The sequence below is a fragment of the Acomys minous genome, assembly GCF_964271855.1.
Source record: "Acomys minous genome assembly, chromosome: 15".
Taxonomy (NCBI): domain Eukaryota; kingdom Metazoa; phylum Chordata; class Mammalia; order Rodentia; family Muridae; genus Acomys; species Acomys minous.
In genome coordinates, this window is record NC_140497.1 from 77,982,365 (window position 1) to 78,004,464 (window position 22,100).

At 40.2% G+C, this 22,100-nt stretch overlaps 1 protein-coding gene across 1 annotated transcript in view; it reads left to right on the plus strand.

Moving 5' to 3' along the window:
• Positions 1-5,808, plus strand: part of BMP3 (bone morphogenetic protein 3) — a 28,387-nt gene extending 22,579 nt beyond the window's left edge. Inside the window, exon 3 of the mRNA XM_084759368.1 lies at positions 1,684-5,808. Within this exon, the coding sequence (XP_084615494.1) occupies positions 1,684-1,875 (192 nt within the window). The 3' untranslated portion in view covers positions 1,876-5,808. The remainder of the gene's footprint in view (positions 1-1,683) is intronic.
• The last annotated feature ends 16,292 nt before the right edge of the window (positions 5,809-22,100 follow it).

The window sequence follows — 22,100 nt, forward strand, 5'->3', positions numbered from 1 at the left end:
TTGTCCCCTTTACCTCCTGACTTTGCCCCACGTTCTCATCCTGGTGTTCTTCACAGGCTGGGAACTAGAGTCCCAGTTCATGGATCCAAAACCCTTTGTGCCATAAGAAATAGAAGGGTTTTAGTTGAAATAATATTGTCCATCTTTGGCAAATTATCCTCCTGTGTTTTGTTGTTGTTTGGTTGGTGTTTCCTTTGCTTTTTGTTGTTGTTTGTTTGTTTGTTTTTCTTGTTTTTGTTTTTTGTTTTGTTTTTGTTTGTTTGTTTTGCTGTTTTGGTATAGAGGCTTGTATAAGCCTGGGCGACCTTCGAGGCTGGCCTGGAACTTCTTTTCTTTCTTCCTTCGCCTCTCAAGAGTCAGGATTGCAGGATTGCATCACACGCTCAGTTTTGTTTTTGTTTTTGTTTGGTTTGGTTTTATTTTGTTTTGTTTTGTTTTTTGAGGGGACCTGGGGAGCAAGACCAGGCCCTTGCAAGTGGTAGGCAAATGTGCTATTGAGCCATAGCCCCAGTCCCTAAATTTTTGTTTCTAAATGGTGTTTAAAACAAAATTAATTTCACCCACCTAAGAAAAGATACTAGGAGAGTCAAGTGTTGTGGGGAACTCAAGGTTCCTTTGGGCTGGAGACTATGACTCTTTTCAACACTTCTAGGTGAGGTAGAGCTGCATGGAGTTCTCCACATCACTGTGTTCTGTTTTCTCACAGAAGAGATTAACCCAGGCTTTAATACACACACACACACACACACACACACACACACACACACACACACACACACACAATTATGAGGTTTATTAAGTGAACATGAGGTGAGAAGGAGAAGGGGAGAAGGGGGAGGGGAAACCCAGAGAGAGACAGAGAAAGAGACAGAGGAGGAGTAAGTGGGAGAGCAGAGCAACCCAGACTTTTCTTGGTCAAAGTCCTGACACCCATGTATCCCAGAGGACGTGGCCCATCGTAGACCACCAAGCCACCCAGTTTAAGTTGCCCATGGAGCAACAGTGACCCCCAGTGGTCAATGGTGTGGTCTCATCCAACCCCAATCTGTAGTCTGAGCTGGAAGAATTATATAATGCGAATGCCACAGTAACAAAGATTAATCTGTTTGGCAACTACAAAAATAAATAAATAAATAAATAAATAAATAAATAGCCTTCTACTCCATCTAGTTTAATGTGAATAACAGTGAACAAATTCCACTTTATAGTGGGTGATGTTATCTCTGTCGATGTGTTTACTGGAGTTCTTTAAAGGTTCATAGAACTTCAGGAATGATTGTGTGTGTGTGTGTGTGTGTGTGTGTGTTAATTAAAAACATGGAGAATATATTAATTTCATGGGTGGGGGTGAAGTTGTTTCGAGTTAAATGATTCCTGCTAACAGAACAGAGTTCAAAGTTTCACTGTACTACTTACCAGCTGTTTGACTTCAGACCTGTCATTTAACTTTCTGAGTCTCTGAAAAATGGAGCCAATTTGTTGTGAAGATTAAAGGCACCACCTACAAGATTCCTGGATCACAGCAGGCACCCTGCAGATGACACATCCTTGGAGGTAGACTGGTTTGGGCTGAACAGCCAACGACATAGGCCTTTTTAGAACTGTTCAAACCAATCCATTATATGTGATGAGACCTGAGGAACACAGTTTCGGTTAACATGTTTCTCTTATTTCTCTTTCCAGTCTTTGAAGCCATCAAATCATGCGACCATCCAGAGCATAGTGAGAGCAGTGGGGGTCGTCTCCGGAATTCCTGAGCCTTGCTGTGTGCCAGAAAAGATGTCCTCACTCAGCATCTTATTCTTTGATGAGAATAAGAACGTAGTGCTTAAAGTCTACCCTAACATGACAGTGGATTCCTGTGCTTGCAGATAACCCGTCAGCGAACTCATGCAAATGCTCAGTTCAGTTGTTAGTTGGGTTTTATGGACTTTTTTTTTTTTGCACTGCCAATGCATTTTGTCCCAAAAGATGTTTTATACCATAAAGAGAATGAAAAAAAGTAGATTGAAGAGTTCCACCAAACAAAACTGGACTGTATTTTATTTTGAATGTAACTAAAAAGTAAGATTTTCATAAATGTAGCCATCTATTTCTTTTTTTTAATCACATAGGAAAAATCATTACTCAAACTGTGTTTAGATGGGCTAGGGAACACGCCGACTTATTTTTGTACTGAGCTTTAAGGCTAGGTGGGAAATAACAGCAATAACTTACTATCTGTCTCCACTCACATGAAGACTAACGGGGAGTAAATAGAGATCTTGTAATTCTCAAATTAGATTTCTTGCCTTAGACTCTACACACCCAGATGACTTTGATGTTCATTGAAGAAAAGTTTTTTGAGACTTGTTTACCCTTGATTTTTCTCCACAATCATGCTGTGAGTTGAGCTAGTGTGTGCTGGGTGCTAGTGTGACTGTAAGTGTGCCAGATCTCTGCACTTTTTGTAAAAAAAAAAAAAAGTTTGCTTAATTTGGATCTAGAGTCCCATTCATAGTCATGGGATTTCACCCGCCCTTTATTTTCAATATCATATTCCGGTGAGCACCATTCACTGATGATGGCATGATCTAAGAGAGTATGCCAAGAGTGATGCGTGACCCAGCAGCATCACTGTTTGGAAACGAAGTTGGTTTCATTTCTTTGACTCTCAAAGAAAAAAAAGAACCAGAGACTCCATTTTTGAAACCCCAGATATAGCTCTTCTGTATCTCTTTTATTTTTTCCTCCATGTATTTTCATTTGCTCTAAGCAATTCCGGGAGTTATTATTTGCCTAGGTTTTTGTTTTGCTCTGTTCTGTTTTGTTTGTTGTTTCTTCATGCGATGATGTTCATGGACTCTGAGGCTCACACCCATTTCTAGGCTCTTCTCCACAGAGATCAAGATACTGGCCTCAGTCATGAAACCTGTACTCCATCAAAACTTGCTAAAAATTACCCGCCAGGAAAAGGGGCCAGGACAGACACCGTTCATTTCCACTTGTCATAAACACCTCCTCTTAGATGTTTGCCTTTGAAAATTGTTTGATCTCTCACTCACAAATTGGTGTGGTATCTCAGTAGGTAAAGGTGCTCGCTATCAAAGCCATTTCTGGAACGCACATGGTGGAGGGAGAGAACCAGCTAACACAAGTTATCCTCTGACTTCTACACACACACACACACACACACACACACACACACACACATTCATGCACACACACACACACACAATGTAAAAAAAAAAAGTAAGATCTTTTGGTAACTGTACTTACCTGAAAGATGAAAGTGACTTCAGGTCATAGATGGTTGTGCTGTTGTCTCTGAGGACGGGGCCTAACCTTAGGCCATGCTGACGTGCTGATCAAACAGAAGCAATGCATTTCAGAGCCCCGTGTGAAGTCAGAACACACAGGGCTTTATCCTGTCTCTGCCTGTAGTCCAGCCATTACTAAACGCTGGCTGAATGTGTAATTTGTGAAAGGCACTGTATGCCCTATGGGTAAAGCAGGAAAGAGGTCCATCAGTTCATTAGGATATGCTCAGAGTTGGGTTTATAGGATGGGCTGTTTCGTACGTCGTCTTTCAGGGGTGATGACAACAGATATGAAAATATGGCGAGTATCTCTGTTCATAAATCAAATGAAACAACTGCTATACCTTACTATTTGTAGAGGAGAGTGGTATGTATGCAGGATTGCTATTATGTAAGACTTCCGGGTAAAGTTTTTCTAACTCCGAAAAACTGCAGTGCAGGTGCCAAAGTCACCTAATTCCCACTAGTTCACTTTTCAGCCTTTAACATAAAGTCATAGACTTTCAGACTCAGGTGGGAAGTAAAATTACTTTTTAACAAAATTTCTGACAAATTTGAAAGCAAGCTATATGACAGAAACACGAAGTCACATATTCATGGGTTCTTTCATAACTTACTTTCCTGAGTAGATTTGATGAAAATCTTAATGTCACTTTTTCTAAAGATACACTAACCCCAAGCTCTAACAGTTCTTTGTATTAACTCTCTGCTTTTTACATCCAAATTGTTGTTGCCTTTTAAATCTCAAGTCAATTCCTGCTTTTTGTGTAATAAATCCTACAGTGTGCCCCAGTCTTCTCAATGATAAAAATTTCCAACTACTGACTAATATTTCATTTTGAGGGGCTGGAGAGATGGCTCGGCGGTTAAGAGTTCTGACTGCTCTTCCTGAGGACCCTAGTTCAATTCCCGGCACCCATGTGGGAGCTCGCAACTGTCTGTAACTCCAAGATCTGACACCCACAGATACACGTGCAGGCAAAACACATAAAAAATAATTTTAAAAATCTTTCATTTTGATGGATGGCTGTCTGTCATGCTAAAATCAGCACACATTGAACTTTGACCTTTTCTCAGCAATGGAAATAGTGATCGCTGACTATTATTCTAAACAACTGCTAGCCGTCATGTCAATGTGTACTAAGTTAGAAGCACACTATGGTACACATGAGGAAAAATGATTCCTAGTAGTGGGAGTTAACGTTTTGACTGGCATTTTAATTAATAAAATTGTATTTAAATGCACTATTAAATGTCTATTTTGCAATGTGTTAGGTACAAGTTTCCATACAATTTCCACATAAGATTTTTAGAATACTCCTGTACAGTTTTGAGATTAATGGGAAAAAGCATTACATTTCAAAATGCTACCTAACTCTTAAATTAAATCCCCATCTCTATTTTATTTCTGACTCTCTTTTCCTTCTCAGCATCATTCTTCCTTTCTTCTGTCTCATTGTCCTAGCCATTCTTACACACACACACACACACACACACAGAGAGAGAGAGAGAGAGAGAGAGAGAGAGAGAGAGAGAGAGAGGGAGGGAGGGAGAGAGAGAGAGACAGAGAGAGAGACAGAGAGAGAGAGAGGGAGGCAGACAGACAGACAATAAAATAATTTTTTAAAACAAAAAAGTCTATAAAAATGGGTTAGTTTTGTGTTGACCACTTATTACTAGGCATAGGGCCTACTCTGAAATGTGGTTAACATACCCAGTGACACTCAACTGGAGAAAACTAATCTTTCCTTTTCAAGTTGGTGTCAATTGCAGCTAGCTTCTTAGTTAGGAGTGGGATCCTGTGTCCACTCTGCACCAGGGCCCCATCTGGCTCAAATCTGTGCATTCTTCTTCTGATAACTGTTCTCTGGAATTCCAGTTAAGGGATTTCCCATATCCATGCAGTATTTTAAGAATTCTTCCTTGTAACCTGTGTAAATAATATATAACTTACAGAATTTGATGCTGTAGAATGAAACTAGAAGACTGAAGGCCTTGGATCTTGGGATTGCAGAATTCCAGATTAAATTTTATACACACCTGGCTATGTATTAGCTGATGATCATTTATTCAGTAATATAATGTTTTACTATTTCTATATAAAACTTGGATTACCCATTTAATATTTCATAGAAAATTATGAGTAATAATGTCATCAGTCTGACTTACACAGTGCTTATGTAACTGCACGATTCAGTTAACGTGGAAGCTTTAAATATTCCCTGTGTTGCCAAGCAACAAATGTCTGAACAGGTTGGCTCAAGGTTGGGTTATAGAAAACCTCTTCATCCCTGATATGCAAGGGTGAATAAGCAATTAAGAAATCTTGGGTAAGTCGTAATGTAGCTTATGAGTGATAAAATGACCCCCCCCCACACTTTTTATAAAGATGAAGCTTTTCCCTTCAACTCTTCACATTAGTTTCTGTAAATGTTTCAGTTGAAAATTTAATGCTTGTACAGTCAATGGCAATTTAAATATATATTGTATGTATATGGAAAAATTTAAAGATGCTTTTAATTTATTTAATGACTGTTGCCTTTCTATATTGGGAATGAGTTTCTTCCTTACAAGGTGAGAAAAACATCTTTTTTTTTTTTTTTTTTTTTTTTTTTGTCTATAATTCCTAGAGGGGCCATGACATATGATTCTTTTGTCAGGTCCATTTCAAGGGTGTCTCAGTGTAACTGTGAAGGACACTTCACTACTGATGTGTTAAGCTTTGCTGAACTTGTATCATTTTACTCCAGTAACAAAGAACTTCCATTCTATATTACAAAAAAATAAAAACAGCTTCACTGAACATTTTCCCATTCTTCACTCTTTCCTGGGAAGGCGCTGTTTCAGAAACATTGCTCGCACTGTGCTGAATTTGAAAAGAGGAGGTAAGCTGAGAAACAAACCTACGTTTTCCAAGTTTTTCAATGATCAGAGCATCCCTAACCTCTAATCAATGAAATATGACCAGCATCTTAGGACATCACAGAAACACACCCAAAGGGCACTCACTATCTTGAGCCTTTACAAGTTAAAACCTTTACCTTGATTCACTTAATGGTTCCTTCCCTCTTTAAACAATAAATTACACATTTTGTGATGGAGACTTAGGTTTTTAATTGTTTCCCCTAAATGTCTGGCTTACTAGCTTAATGATAACTTTATTTCTGCAGCCATGATTACCACATATTTTCCATCTTAGAACGTTAAGATCTAAATTTAATTAGTCTGGTCTTTGAGATGCTGTTTAAATTGCAAAATTCTCCTTAAGAAAGAAAAATGGCCCGAGGTTGTGAAATAAAATACACTCTCCTCCCCTTCTCACCCTTCAGTTTGAGCCTACTCAACTGTGACGTAATGAAACCCAGGCAAGCTGAGACTAGAGGCTTTTGCTGATCATCTTAAGCAAATGCCTTGATCTTATAGTGTATTTTATCTTACATATAAATGAGGCAATAAAGCTCTTGCCTCTTTACCAGCATTTTGAGAGAAGATTAGTATCAGGATTATACAAAGAACTTGAAAAACTAAACATTGAAAGCTGAGAGACAGGGAGAGGCAGCTGGGAAATATTTTCAAAGTTATATTGAACATAGCCCTTAGGCCATCATAGAAATGCAAATTAAAACTACTTTGAGATTTCATCTTAACTCTAGTCAGAATGGATAAGATTTTTTAAAAAAGAAAAAAAGACAAATAACAAATAGCAGTGAGGAGGTGGGGAAAGAGGAACCAATGGGATTACAAACTGATGACATCACTATGAAAATCAGTGTGTAGGTTCCTCAGATGTCCAGAAATGAATACACCACGGGATCCAGCAATACAATTCTTGGACATAGATCCAAGGGCCTCTAAATCCTGCCACATGGACACTCGTTCGCCCACGTTCACTGCTGCCCTACTCACAATATCCATAACTGAGACAATCTGGATGCCCATCAACTGATGAAGGGACAGGAGAATCATGACATAGCTTCACAATGAAATAGTATTCATCTGTTCAGAAAAATGAAATTTGCAGGGAAATGAATGGAGCTGGAAACAATCGTCCTGAGAAAAATAACTCAGGTACATAAAGACAAATATTGTTCTCTTTCATATGTGGATGCTAGCTTTGATCTTTAGATAGGTTTGTTTTTATTCGAAAGCCCCATAGATGCCTGTAAGTTAGTAAGGGAATAGAGGGAGTGAAGACAGAAAGCATTGATATAAAGGGAGAAAGCGGAAGAACCAACCAGGAAAGGTTAAATGAGGTGGGGGCTGGGAAGCCAGAGTTGAGGAGGGAGGCTGGGGAAAAGGGAACTAATTCTAAATGCCTTTTGAAAAGTCATATGGAAGCCTACTATTGTAAATACACACATATAAATGATATGTATATAATATATATTGTGCCACTATTATACATCAGTGACTAAAGTGGGTGGGTAAGGAGCAAGCAAATACTTTGTGATTGGATGGAAAGTCTGATCCATAAGAGAGCCCTTCCCTGGCACCATTATGGGGGTCAAGAACCTGAGGTAAAATAGGTCATGGGTGTTAGGGAAGAACCTAATACTGCTATTCTGTTAAATAGCAAGACATAGTAAGACATAGTAAGAACCCAACTCCTTTTTTAAAAATTTTTTTATTAATTTATTCATATTACATCTCAATTGTTAGCCCATCTCTTGTATCCTCCCATTCCTCCCTCCCTCCCACTTCCCCCCCTACTCCCTTCCCCTATGTCTGTGACTGAGGGGGACCTCCTCCCCTTGTATATGCTCATCGAGTCTCTTCTTGGTGACCTATTATCCTTCCTTTGAGTGCCACCAGGCCTCCCCATCCAAGGGACATGGTCCAATATGGGGCACCAGAGTTTGTGTGAAAGTCAGATCTCCTTCTCCACTTAACAGTAGAAAATGTCCTGTCCATCAGCTAGACTAGGTAGGAGTTTGAAGTTTACTGCCTATATTTTCCTTGGCTGGTGCCATAGTTTGAGGAGGACCCCAGGGCCCAGACCCGCCTGTAGTTTTCCAGGACCCTCTGGATCCTTCTATTTCCTCATTCTCCCAGGCTTCTCACCCCTAAAGTCTCAATAGGATGTCCTCCCCTCTGACCCACTTTCCTAATAGGTAAAGTTTTTCATGGGGATGTACCCCTTGGACTAGTGTCTCGATATAAGTGAGTATATACCATTTGACTCTTTTTGTTTCTGGGTGAACTCACTCATTATGATAATTTCTAGTTCAATCCATTTGTCCACAAATTTTGGAATTTCCTTGTTTTTAATAGCTGAGTAGTATTCCATAGTGTAAATGTACCACAGTTTCTTTATCCATTCTTCTCCTGAGGGACACGTAGGCTGTTTCCATGTTCTGGCTATTATGAATAAGGCAGCTATGAACATGAAGAACCCAACTCCTAATGATTGGGTTCAGTGCATCTCTCAGACCTCATCAGAGAAGCCTCATCTTGCAATAGCTACTGATGAACACAAGGGACCCACAACTGATGATCAATCACGGTGCATAATGTAAGAGATTTTCGAGTGCTCTTCCCCTCAGTGGACCATCCATATCATACCTTTCCCCTCAGGAGTCATCACAGAAGAGGGGGAGGAAAGACGGTAAGAGACAGAGGTGGTGGCTGGCTACAGGGAAACAGTGTTTTCAGGACACAACAGGGCACTTGTATGTATAAACTCACAGTGGTAATGGTAGCACGTACAAGACCTGTGCAAGTTTCGGTGAGACCAAATCCCAGCATGGACAGGGGTGAGCCAAGCAAGCATGAAGTTCCTTCCCTAGCTGAGAACCTCTCGGCAATTGATAACTTCTGGAAGGGGCAGAGTTTGTTTTATTTAAAAGTATGCCTCCTGGTAAGTTGACCATGCATCAGTGACTAAAGTGGATGGACTAGGAGATAGAGGTAAATCTGTGAGGAGGTGAAGAGTGACTGTAATCAAGACAGACCATTAAAATTCTCAAAGAATTAAAATGTTATTTTAAATTCCTGCCCCATGTGGCTTTTACAAGGTTTAAAGTGGTGGTGTGCATAAGTGACTAAAACAGAATAAAGAATTTGTTAACATCAATTTTTGTTATTATTTATCTCATTCGACTCCTTGCTGCGTGAGCTTTAAAACATTTCGTTCGACTGCCATTTGCTCCTTGTGTTGCCTTTGATGGTCTGTGGACTGCAGCCCTGGCAATACTTCATTCTTGGCTTGTGCGTCCTGTTGGAGCTCCTTTTACTCCATAAGCTTCACTTGGAAGATCTTCAAATCCTTTCTTGCTCAGGTATACCTGATTCTGACCCAAACATCTAATTAGGCCACAACTTGGAAGCATTCTTTTCCTAACCACGTTTTAGAGGAAAAACAGCCACAACACAAAACAAGATGGCGAGAAAAGCTCCAGCGAGGACGGGGAGAACAGGGAACCCTCCCCTCTCCTGAGTCATTGTCACTGCCACTGTATGAGGTTTGTGAGACTCATTGCATGTCTGTGCATGCTTTAATATTTCCTCCTTTCATATTAATATTAAATATAGTTTTCATACAATAGATTTCACATATTATTAATTAGGAAGAGAATATATTACGGTAGTTGGGCTCTCAGGCATGGATCCAAATAGTTTGTTCTGGAATCCCAACTGTGTCACTTAATAGCTATGTGACCTTTAGCAAATCATTAAGCCTCATCTCCTTCCCCTGCCTAATGTGTAAGACGAGAATAAAACACTGCCCACCCAGCGGTGTTGCAAGGACTAGCTGAGTCATCACACAGGGAGCACGTCTGCTTGTTGATCCATTGACTGTACTTAATATATCTGAGCTTGCGTCTTCACTTGATCCTGAGCAATGGTGCGTAGTGTCATCATGGTGCTTATCAAGGTAAGCATTGACTCAGGTCAGATCCTTGCTATGGTTGCCTTGGTTAGTACGTCGCCACTAGTGGTAGACTTGTATAAACTTTCCTATTCCTTCCTCCTTTAGCTCAGCAAGACTAGACTTTCCTAACTCTCCCTGGCTTCCCATCTTACCATGCGATCTTCCCTCACACACTGCGTTCTGGCTGTAATGTCATCCTCTACTGTATGAGAAAGGGAAGGAAAACCTTACCAGAGCCAGCACCGAGCTGCTGGAACTTGCCAAATACACCTTGTTTCTTTATCCGTCACCCAAGGAAACAGAAATGTGTGAGAACACCGCATGAGATACTCCCATAACATAAATTCTGACCAGCTCTATGTTTCCTTAAGCTTTACTAGTCTAACAGAATGATGACACATTATCATAGCCCCCCAGAGAAAAGTGTGGTTGATGTTTGAGTGTGCAGTTTTCATCTCTTAAGCAATAGCATTAATGTTCCTTCTCCCATGAGAAGGAGTTCTGAACAAAAGGAGAAATAAACAAGAACGGCCTTTCACCCTGTCTGCTCTTAGTAGGTGAGTCATGTGCTGAAAATGGCTCCTGTAGCACCTTCTGTGATATGGAACTGACACATATCACTTTGAACCAAGAACACCCATTAATTACAGTTCTAAAATAAACAAATATTATATGCTGTAATACTTTTGTGTCATTTTTGGATTCCTCTCTTTGTCTCTGTTCCCACCCAATCGTGTGTGTGTGTGTGTGTGTGTGTGTGTGTGTGTGTGTGTGTGTGTGTAATCCCCCTACCCTGTTTCCTGTGCCAATTTTTCTACTATTTTCTCTGGTCTATAGAGAAAGAGAGCTCTATTCTAAGAGACAATTGAATGTTTTTGATAATGACTACACCAAGTTGAGAACGTGACGTATTGTACGTTGGCTGCTCCACTCTTCAGTGTTGTCAGGTTTAATTAATGGCAGCCTGGTACTCGTTTAGTCTTGATCTTCTTCTGAAGCATTGAAGCACTTCCTTGGTGGCAATAAAGAATCTGGTCCCAAACAAAGTTAACCAGTGTGGCAGATGCTCTCCTCCCTCACATTAACAATCCCCCCTTGCCCAGAATATCAGTTTGCTATGTTGTCCTGCCTTAGGGAATTCTCCCATTTCCATGAGCACTGCCATATGAACACATGAACATACACAGTTTTTTTTAACGAGTTCAGCATTTGTACTTTTATTAAATGATCTTATTGTTACAAATGTAAGAAGTTAAGGACACAATATCAACATGTGGGAATTGGGACAGTCATGCAGACTGAGGATAGGTGGGCACTGGAACCCATAATGCTGGTGTCACAGTTATGAGTGGGAGGGTTTAAAACTGTTGTAGTCTTCCAGGAGTCTCTATGATGCAGAGACTGATGGCGTGCCTGGCTAGGGCATGTTTAGGGCATCTGCATCAAGACATAGGAGGCCCCCAAGCTGTGCCCTAGGCTTTGGAGTGCACCTCTAATGGTCTCCATCCATAACTGTTTTACACAGGCAGGCTGCAGACCTCATGGGCTGGGATGAGACCTCTTTAAAGTTGCTTTTTCTCCTAATGTCACCAGTAGAGCCCATTTCCTTCAGCGGAATGTGAGAGGGCTTGTTGTTAAGTCTAGTTCAGGCCAGTGGAATCTAGCTGGAGATCTGAAAGGGAGACTCAGAACCTATTATCACATGGGCCATTTTTGTCAGGTAGCAGAACTATGCCTATTTTTTTTAATGGCCTACTAGGCACAATGGAAGATTATATTGAGATCAAAAGAAAAATAACTTAAACAGGAGTATATACATCTATTTAAATTAGAATAAATCTTCCAATGTAAAGTCTTAGAGGAACTTAGCCTTTGCTATTATTCTTTCTCTCATAAAATTCTGGAATAATACTGGTTTGAGATAGGACTCCACTAGTTGCAGCAGTTATGAGATCCACTGTGGCAGGAGTAGAAGACAGAACAGATCGTTCACCTCATGAGCAAGAGGCACAAGCCACAGGCAGAAGAAAAGGTCATTGTGAAGCCCAGCCCCCAGTGATCTAAGGCTTTAACATTAAACTTAACTTCTAAGCTCCCCACCCCCTTCCTGTAGCACTATTCTTAGAACTAACCCTTCAATACACGTATCTTTGAGGACTGCTCATCACTCATGGAAACCACAGCGTTATTGAAGATTTACACATAGGAAGGAGTTGACAGAGTATTGAGTTTATGGGAAAATGACAGAGCCACACCCCAAACTTTCATAATTAATGGAAAAAAATAAATACTTTGGCTGTGAGGCTTTTTACTCAAAGGGGAAAAAACAGAAATATCTGCTTTGAATCATTGAGCATTTGGAGAGGGTTACCATGACTTCCACCAGAGGCAAGAAATTGGTAGAGTAACTGATTTACTGATGGACAGAAGTGCAGCGGCTCAAGGGGGAAGGATGCAAATAAGTGGGCCCACAGGTTTAAAGTTCAGCCTTAAATTAGTTCTGAGGTAGTTTAGGTGCTGGGCATCTATTAACATCAAGAACTCAGAAAAGCTCTCCGGAGGCAAAGCGTTGCTGAGTATGAGCCCACATCTGCACATCATGGCTAGTTTAAGATTGAATGAAGCTAATCTTCAGCTCCCCAGCTGCACTAGCCACATCCAAATTCTCCCTAGCCCCATGCTACTAATAGCTTCCTTTATTGCCTTGCATAGGCATAAAATATTCCCTTTACTATAGAGAGTCTGGGATAACACTGATCTAAGGGATGAACAGGCTGTGATATGGCCTGCCGTGTCGTTCATCACAATGAGATGTGCTGTAAGAAGGCGGTCTTTGTCCAATGCTTGGCTCCTGAGAAATGATTAGTCATAGCATCCTCTTGTAGAATAAAATCCAAAGACTATTACAGAAAGATAAGGCATACTCTTTTGAGATTACGTATCAGCCTGATGGATAAGCTGTCTCCCATCATTTTTCCTGGCTCTGAACCCAGTTTCTACTTAACTGCAGTGCAGTGCTTAATACAGATGCTAATTGACAAAGACAGATGTGCTACTCATTCCAACATCATGTGACCAAGGAAGTTCCCAATAAGGCTTTCCTCCTATTCTAACAACTTATCAGATGACATTGGATCTGCCAGAAGTTAGTCCTAATTTAATCAGACATGTCCGCTTGAGCAAGGAGGTTCTCTTTTCCACCTTAGGGAAGTTCAGCATACTTGTAGGCTGCAGGTGTGGCTTCACACACCTGTAACCTCAGGACTAGGGGGACTGAGGCAGGAAGATTGCTGTGAGTTCAAGCGCACCTGGTCCACATCATGAGTTTAGAGACAACCAGAGCCACAGAACAATAGCCTGTGCTACTGCTGTTAATTAAATGGTATGCTCTAGTAATGTTTGTTATTAGCCCTATAATCATTATGGTGGTATTATCTAACCTACTATTATAATCAATAAAGGACAGGGAATTCCCGATGGATTTTATAATTGCCTTATATCACCTTGGGCTAGGCAGATAACTGCACGTGTGCTATCTCACATCTCCCAGCTCCCGTCCCATCCCATCTGCTTTAATCATTCACAATTGGGCCGCCTCCCATCCATAATCCCAAATGCTTGCTAATATTCTTCATCTGGGCTAGATCCTCCATCCATGCCGGCCATGGGCTTCTTTCTCCACCTCACTCATGGCATGGCAGTGGCCTTCTTCCTTCTCCTCTTCCTCTGCTATCCCCCTCCCAACATCCTCTTCTAACCCTAGCCCTGAAACCTTAGCCACACCTACCCCATTCGCCCTGCCCAGATGTGTCGGCCTTTTATTGGTCAAACAGGAATAAGTTTTTAGGCAAGGTTACAAACATCATTTTGGGGTACATGAGTGTCTGCTCCAGCTCTTGGGGGCCAGTCATTGGCATCAGAACACATAGCACAAGACCAACCCTCAACAGGCATGTGTCAAAACAAAAACAACAACAAGAAAAAGATAGTTGTGTATAATCTAGTTGTGGTAGCCAGACCCTGTATTCTTACCACTTTTGGAGGTAGAGGCAGACAGTTCTAGGTCTCCTACAGACTCCACTCTATAGAGAGTTTGAGGCCAGCCTGATCTGCATGAGATATTGTGCAAAAAAAAAAAAGAAAGAAAGAAAAGAAATGTGTAGGTAAATAGGCAGAGAGATAGATAGTTAAGTAAGCAATATTAAATAATTTTCATCTGGTTTTCATAAACAGTTATTTCAATCTACTTTTTATATCTCTGATTACTTATCCAGGCAAACTAATCAAAGGTGTTAGCTACAACCATGTTAAATGTTGTACAAGAAAATCATATTATATGCAAGCACACGTGTGTGTGTGTGTATGTAAAATATTACCCAAAACACAATTTCAATATATATTTTACAAAACTGGGAAATGCTCCCCAAGTTTTCATCTACTTCTTTGGGGATATCAAAAAACCATAATAAACACTTAGAAATACTTTGGTCAGAAAGGTAGCTATTTTCAAGGCTGAAATAGAACATTGTGGGCCTAAGCTAAACAAAGACAGTTAGTTTTAGACTTCCAGCTGGTTCTCTGTGGAAGGCTGAATGTTTGCCCAGAAAGCCACAGGCTTACAAGGGGAGTGTTGAGCTTCAGTTACCCAGAGATAGAGTTGCTTTCTGCTTTTCTGAGGACTTGTGTTTCCATATAATCTTAAAAAAATCAACAACTTTTTTTAAAGCTTTTTAAGGCAAAAAAAAAAAAAAAATCCAAGACTGGAACTGTTAGTGTATCCAGCGCTTAGAACTTCTGGATGGAGACAAGATCTTAGTTGTTCCTCAGAATAGGATTCGTTCTCCAGTATTCTCTCTAGAGTCTTGAGTGACATTTTAGAAACAGAAGTAGGATATTTGAAATGGAAATCTTGATCATAAGTGTAACTGGATAGATTGATAAAATGTCAACGTTGAGAAGTCTGCATAAAGGGTGCTTGAGAAGGCAGGGTTCATAGCAAGAAGACATCACCGCAGCGTTCTTTGCTCTCTGTTGTGTTGCTTGCTTAGTTGGCAGATCTTTCCTTCCTCTCCTAATAGTGACGGGTGTTTCCTAGTTTGTTGTGCTTAATATTTAATACTATTGTTGTGTAGATAAGAAATTTCTGAGTCGAAAACTACCAACACAGGAAATAGTGTCAGAAACAAACAAATAAGATTATATGAAATCTGAAAACGTCTGGGCAGCAACCGAGACTATCACTGGAGTAAACAGCTTTCAGAATGAGAGACACTCGGTACATCTAAGAGTTAAGACTTAGAATATGTAAGGAACTGGAAATGTCAAACAGAAAAGAAGAAACTTCCAGACAGAAGATAAATGACCATAAGTATTTTTAAATTATTTAAAGCCCCCAGCAATGGGAAAAGTACATGATAAAACTACTTTAGGACTCCATCTTGCCCCAATCAAAATGACTATCACTAAGAAAATAAATGACAAGTGCTGAGAGGGGAGTGAGGAAAGGGCACCCTTACTCACTGCAGGTTGGAGCGCAGTCTGATATGGTTACTCTGTAAGTCAATGGGGAGGTAACTCAAAAGGCTGAGATAGAATTACCATGACCCAGCTTATAGCCCTTCTGGGAGAAAACATGCTGTTTCCTGCTACAGAAGAACTGCTTCTTCATGTGTTTATTGCGACTCTTTTCACAACCATGAAGAAACAGATGCCCTAGATCCACCAAAAGATAAACAAATAATGAAAACGTAATGCATACATATAGTGGAATTTCAGCTTTGAAAAAATAAGAAATTATGAAAAAATCTCAGGAAAAGTGATGTAGCTAGAAAACATTAATAACCCAGGGTCAGAAGGACAAACACCAACCACCTGTGCTTTGTCATATGCAATCCTAGTTCCTAATTGTTAAAAGTATGGGTGTTAAGTTAGTATAAATGTGGGAAGGACCCATGAGACAGATATCAAGAGGACTTAAAAGAGGCACGTGGGGAGGGCAATAGGACGTAAAGGTATGAAAGTGGAAGAGGTCACTGGGGCAGAAGGGTGGAGTGGGAATTGGAGGTGAGGTAGTGAGATGGACAGGGAAGTCAAGGGGATGCAGTCATAGAAACTGTGTGTGAATGACATAAGAAACCTGGTACTTTGTAGAATTTTTTTTTTTAAAAGAAAAGCAATGAAACTCTTCTAAAGACAGCGAGCATCCAGCTGAAAGGTGTTGCCATTTCTCCCGTGGCTCAGAGTGTGCTGATGTCTCTGTCTAGTGTTCCTTTCTCACTGACTCCCTCTTCCTCGTGTGGAGACACATGGGCATGCGAACACGTGCACGTGCGCAGTTACCAAGAACATTTCCCCACACTTGACAAATCTTCATTCAACTCTCCTCAATCTCACCAATGCCCATGCATTCTTCTGGTGGAGATAGAGTGGAAACTATCAGACACCTCCTGAACCAGTTAGGTAAATAATGTACACCTGCCTTTGGGCCTCCATGGAAATCCAAATAATGTGAAGAGGGGCAAATGTCATTCCCAGCACTTCAGGGAAACAAGCCAGCAACTCATTGTTTATTCTGGTTTTGTTTGGTTTTGGTTTTGGTTTTGGTTTTGGTTTTTTTGAGACAGATTTTCTCTATGTAGTCCTGGCTGTTCTGGACTCACTGTGCAGACCAGGCTAGCCTCGAACTCACAGAGATTTGCCTGCCTCTGCCTCCCAAGCACTGGGATTAAAGGTGTGTGTCACAACGCCCAGCCTTCATTGTTTATTCTTCATGGTGGGAATTTTGTGTTTATGAAAATGAAACTGTGTTGTGTCAGTATGCAGCTTTACGTGTATATCAATTTCTGTTTATTTAGCCTATCAATTCACTTATCAATGCCCAGTTATCTAAAATCAAATAAGGTTTTTCTCTTTTCCTGAATAACTGTGTTAATGTTATGTTTTTATGTACTTAATGCAAACTAAAAATTAATAGAACTCTAAATCCTAAAGTAATCTTGTATATGAGCAATGCAGGTGACATCTTTTATGCATTGAGCAGTAGGCACTGCTTGTGTCTTTTCACAGCAGTGAGTTTAACTGTTAGACTTGAAAAAGTCACCCAAGCTGATATTCCACTATCATAACAGTTGGCTCCGAATGTGGCAAACAAGCCACTGGGCAAAATGTCCTCATTTCTGCCCCAGACAGAATTCTACCTAAAAATGGGCAAGCTGATATGCAAGCAGAGTCGACAGCTGAACTCTGCCAAGACAGGATAAACAAGTCCTCAATAGTTCCTGCCTTGCAAATATGTCTGTCAGATATATTGGTATAGAATGCCAAAGATGACGCTCCAACATTATAGAGAGTGTTGGGTGAATACTCAGTCTCAATCATATTTTCATTTTGGAAGCTGCTAACCTACACTTCTGATTCACTCAGGTAATTAAGTCTTTTTCCCTCTCAACTCTCTGAAGGGGATGAAGACCAGATAGCTTAGTCTTACAATTAAGCTTAGTTGGTTAAGTGTTAAGATGTTTTTAGACCAAGATAGATGTTTTAAGTTAATAGAGATGAGATATGATAGATATTGATTTTCATTTAGACCCAACAAGATAGAAAAGATGTTTACTTTAAGTTTATCAAATACAAGTAGCCAAATCACTATGAATGTAACATTTATATAATTCCTGATTGTCTCATGGTTCTTCCTGCTGCATGTAGCTTATTTTATTCATGTGTAATAATATAAATGTATATGTTTTAAAAGAAACAGAATTTTTAAATCATGGGAAAAAGTTATATTCAAACTCCAGCTCTTCCAGATGCAATTTTGATAGCATGACAGACATGCTGATATATAAACTTACTCTATTAGTAATATGTATGACTTATGATGCTGACTGACATGCAGGAAACCATACTTTGAGGTTTTATTACTCATCTTCCTCCTATTGCTATGAAATTGAGACCCAAAGGTAAGTGAAATTTCTAAATTTGTGTATCAAGTTACATCATGCCCTCTGTTTTATGATTGTTTATTTTACAATTCTCTCATTATTATTACTTCTTAATCCTACAAGTATTTATTGAGCTGCATGTTGTGCACTCTTGATGGCTAGGTATACAAAGAGAAAGGAAACCCTGTTGGTGCCTGTCCTAAATTGGCCCATAGTCTCGTAGACTCAGCGCGCAACTCAATAAGCCAACACAGTCTACAGAATGCCAGGAAGTGTTTTCCTACCTTCCTCTGAAATTTCCAGGATGTTGTGCAGAGAATAGCTATCTGCAACCTCTATTCTTCTCACTAGACAGTAGAGACAGATGACTGTGGCTGTCTTAGGCTGACTGTTCAAGCACAGTTGCCTCTGTGATTTTCTAATAGTTTGCGGAAATCTGGACATGAATTTACTAAACATTTGTAGAGTGTGTACAGTATCCTATGCACCATTACTGCAAATAATAATGATGTGGTATGATGGATGCATGCTCAGAGAATCATCAGAGTCTCCTAATCCATTGCCCCTGAGTAAACCTTCCAGATTCAGTACTGACCTTAAAGCACCAGCCATGATAAATATAGTCCAAGTGAAGGGATTACGTTAATCATCTTGTAGCCGGCACAACCATCTTAACTTTCCCAGGGCCTGTTCCAGATTTCATTTGTGCCTTGGCATAACTAAAGCAACACGCTTTCACTGTCAAAAAGTGATCTCATTTGTTTAACAAATGATATAGCCAGCCAACTTCTGATTAATAGAGGCTAATTCCTGCTTTGCCTTAACACAGAGAATGGTTTGATTTTCACTTCTGAAACACTGGCTGTGTGCTAGGCATTACACTTACTATTATACAGTTCTTCACGAGTGTTAAGTGTGACAATGTTGCCATGCCCTATGGATAAGAAAATAAAGAATTCACTTATTTCTTAAGTAAAATGGCATAACACCATAATACTAATGGTAACACTAGGATTCAAGGTTCTGCTTGGCTCCACTACACTGACAGATAAGAGTAACTTTGGCCACAATACTGAGGATAGAGAAGTCTGCCCTCGGAGAAGCTGAGAGCTGAGTACGATGACTGGCAGGCAGGGTGTAATCAAAGAGACTACAAGTGTAGGGACAGGCATCCATAGGTCCCTTAGCCGTCTCCATCCTCTCCTTGTGTAGGGGCAGCAATCCTTAGCCATCTTCTGGAGCAGCACCAGGCCCCAGGGAGCCCCTATGTACTTGTTTACAGTGTAGTCAGTGGTCACCTATTGTCACCATGGGAGGTGTGGTGGTACACCCTATTTGAATGAGGTTTTGAGTCCTTACAATTTTCCTTTTGCCCTCCTAAGGTATGGAGCCTCAGTATAGTGCCAGGGGGCTCTGGAAAGAAAACTTTTCACTAGTGAACTAGATTGTCTATGGTCTGAAAGGTTGAACCCCTTTCTTACTCCCTTTATTTACTAAGCACTAAGATAAATGGAAGCAGGAAATTACATGTGTGGGTTAGGAAGCCTCATGGAAAACACTGTTAGAGATTTTGATGGGAATTTTACCAATCGCTTAGGCTTTCTCGCCCTCAGTAAAAATTGCTTAATTGGTTTATATGCTAATAAAAGCGATTTGTCATTACTGTGGGAGAATGTATACAACAGAGAAAGGTAAAAACTTTCATAACCTCAGTACTGCCAAAAATGTTCCCATGCTAATTCATAGGAACATACAGATTATTCTCTGAACAGAGTCGTCATGTACTGTAATGTTCTTCTATAAGCTGTTTCCTGATGTTTTAATTGAAAATCCCTTATCATTTTATTATATCAGTAAAGACTCAGAACACAGAGGCTATGGTGAAAAACCTGCTAGCTCAGAGAGGCAGAGAAAGAACCCAGCTGACCTTCCTACTCAGCTCACATCTTAATGGAAAAGGCCCCAAGGCTCATTAGCTCAGCTGACAGACCAGGAAGAAAAGGAAAAAAAAAAAACAAACAAAACCCAAGGTCAAAGGCTAGCTAGCTCAAAGCCTCAAAAGCCAACAGCCACGGAGCTGAGGAGCTCAAGAGCTAAGAGCCAAACAGCTGAAAGCTAAAGAGCTAAAAAGTTCAAGCTAAAATCCCAAACCTCAAGAACTAAAGTACCAAAGACCTCCCTTTCTACTTGTACATGCTGTCTTAAATACCCCTCAACTGGAAGTCCCTCCTACTCTTTAATCTCTGTCAACTGGTTTCTTGCTCTGCCTCTTGACTCAGGGTTAACTTTATTAAATTCTGTGTACAAATAGCTGTTGGATTAAAGGCGTGTGTTAGGGCTCAACCATGCCAAACAAAAGACAGGGTTTTACAGTTCACAATCTGAGCGATCACAATGGGATAAGATATTCTTCAACAGTTTCCACTTTAAAATTAATATTCCTTATTATAATGTTATAAATGTAGACCATATGGATTTTCTCGCATTATGATGCTCTGAGTTTGTCTCCAATTATTTAACCACTACGAGGTGATAACATACTTATGGGTGGCTGTTCTTAGGTGTTTTCTCTGGTGTTACACCAAAGATTACCATAGAAATTATTACATGAACAGTTCTATATAGTCATGTATCCCACTGTTTCTTTTTTTTCCCCAAGATTAAAACAAAATTACTTGTATTTCTTTGAGAATTTCATACACGAGTATATTGTATTTACATAATTTCCCCCCCTCCCTTTTGCTCCCCTACCCCCTTCTTTCCTTCCTCCCCCAATTCCTTTTCAAATTCATGACCTGCACTTCCACGATTATTATTATTACATATATGCATGTGTTTATATACAGCCCATGGAGTACAATTAGTGCTGCCTAAAGCTCTTCATCTAGGGGTGGGGCCTTATGAGCCCTGCCACTGGGTGTGGTCATTGTGCCAGTGCCGGCAACCAAACTGCTGTATTTTCATGACTGCTACATCCCTGCCATGCCCAAAAGATGCTATCTTGCAGCAGGTGGCAGCTTGTTTCTTTTAATCAAATTACAAAATTTTCAAGTACTTCCCATTATGCCTCATGTCATCAGGCTTCTGTTGCAGGACATTTGATCTCAGTGTGATCCATTGGAGTATGAACTGTAAAAACCTATCTTTGATCCCATTGTGATCCCTGAAGCTGTAAACCCCTCTTTCTTGTGGTTGAGCCCTAACACACCTTTAATCCAAGAACATTCTGTTTATTGTAAACAGGTGATTAAGGTGTAGTTCAGACAGCCCCCACAGAGCTTTAATCCAAGAGCTATCTGCACACAGGAGTTAATAAAGTTAACCCTAGGTCAAGAGGTGGAGCAAGAAACCACCTGACAGAGACTGAAGAGTAGGAGGGACTTTGAGTTGAGGGCCATTTAAGACAGCATATAGAAGTAGAAGGCCTTGGTCTTTGGCACTTTAGCTCTTGAGGTTTGGGATTTTAGCTTGAGCTGTTTAGCTATTTAGCTTTGATCTCTTTGGCTCTTAGCTCTCTAGCTCTTGAGCTCCTCAGCTCCTTGGCCATTGGATTTTGGGGCTTTGAGCTAGCAAGCCTTTGACCTTGGGCTTTTTGGCCTTTTCTTCCTGGGCTGTCAGCTGAGCTAGTGAGCCTTTTGGGCCTTTTCCATCAGGACATGAGCTGAGTAAGAAGGTCAGCTGGGTGCTTTCTCTGCCTCTCTGAACTAGCAGGGTTTTCACCCAGCATCTGGCACTTGAGTCTTTTTTAAATAATGTTTTTAAATTTTTGCATATACATTTATATTATTACACACATACAAAATAAACTACATACAACAAGAAGAACCAGGAAACAATCAAGAATTATATTCCTGTTACAGTCATACTGTTCTGGCTATTTTTATTTGGCAACCTTGAAGCAAACATTTTCCTATCTTGGTGAGACTAGGGTTGAAGACCAAATAGTTTAGTTTCACAATTAAGCTTAGTTGTTTAGGGGTTAAGATGTTT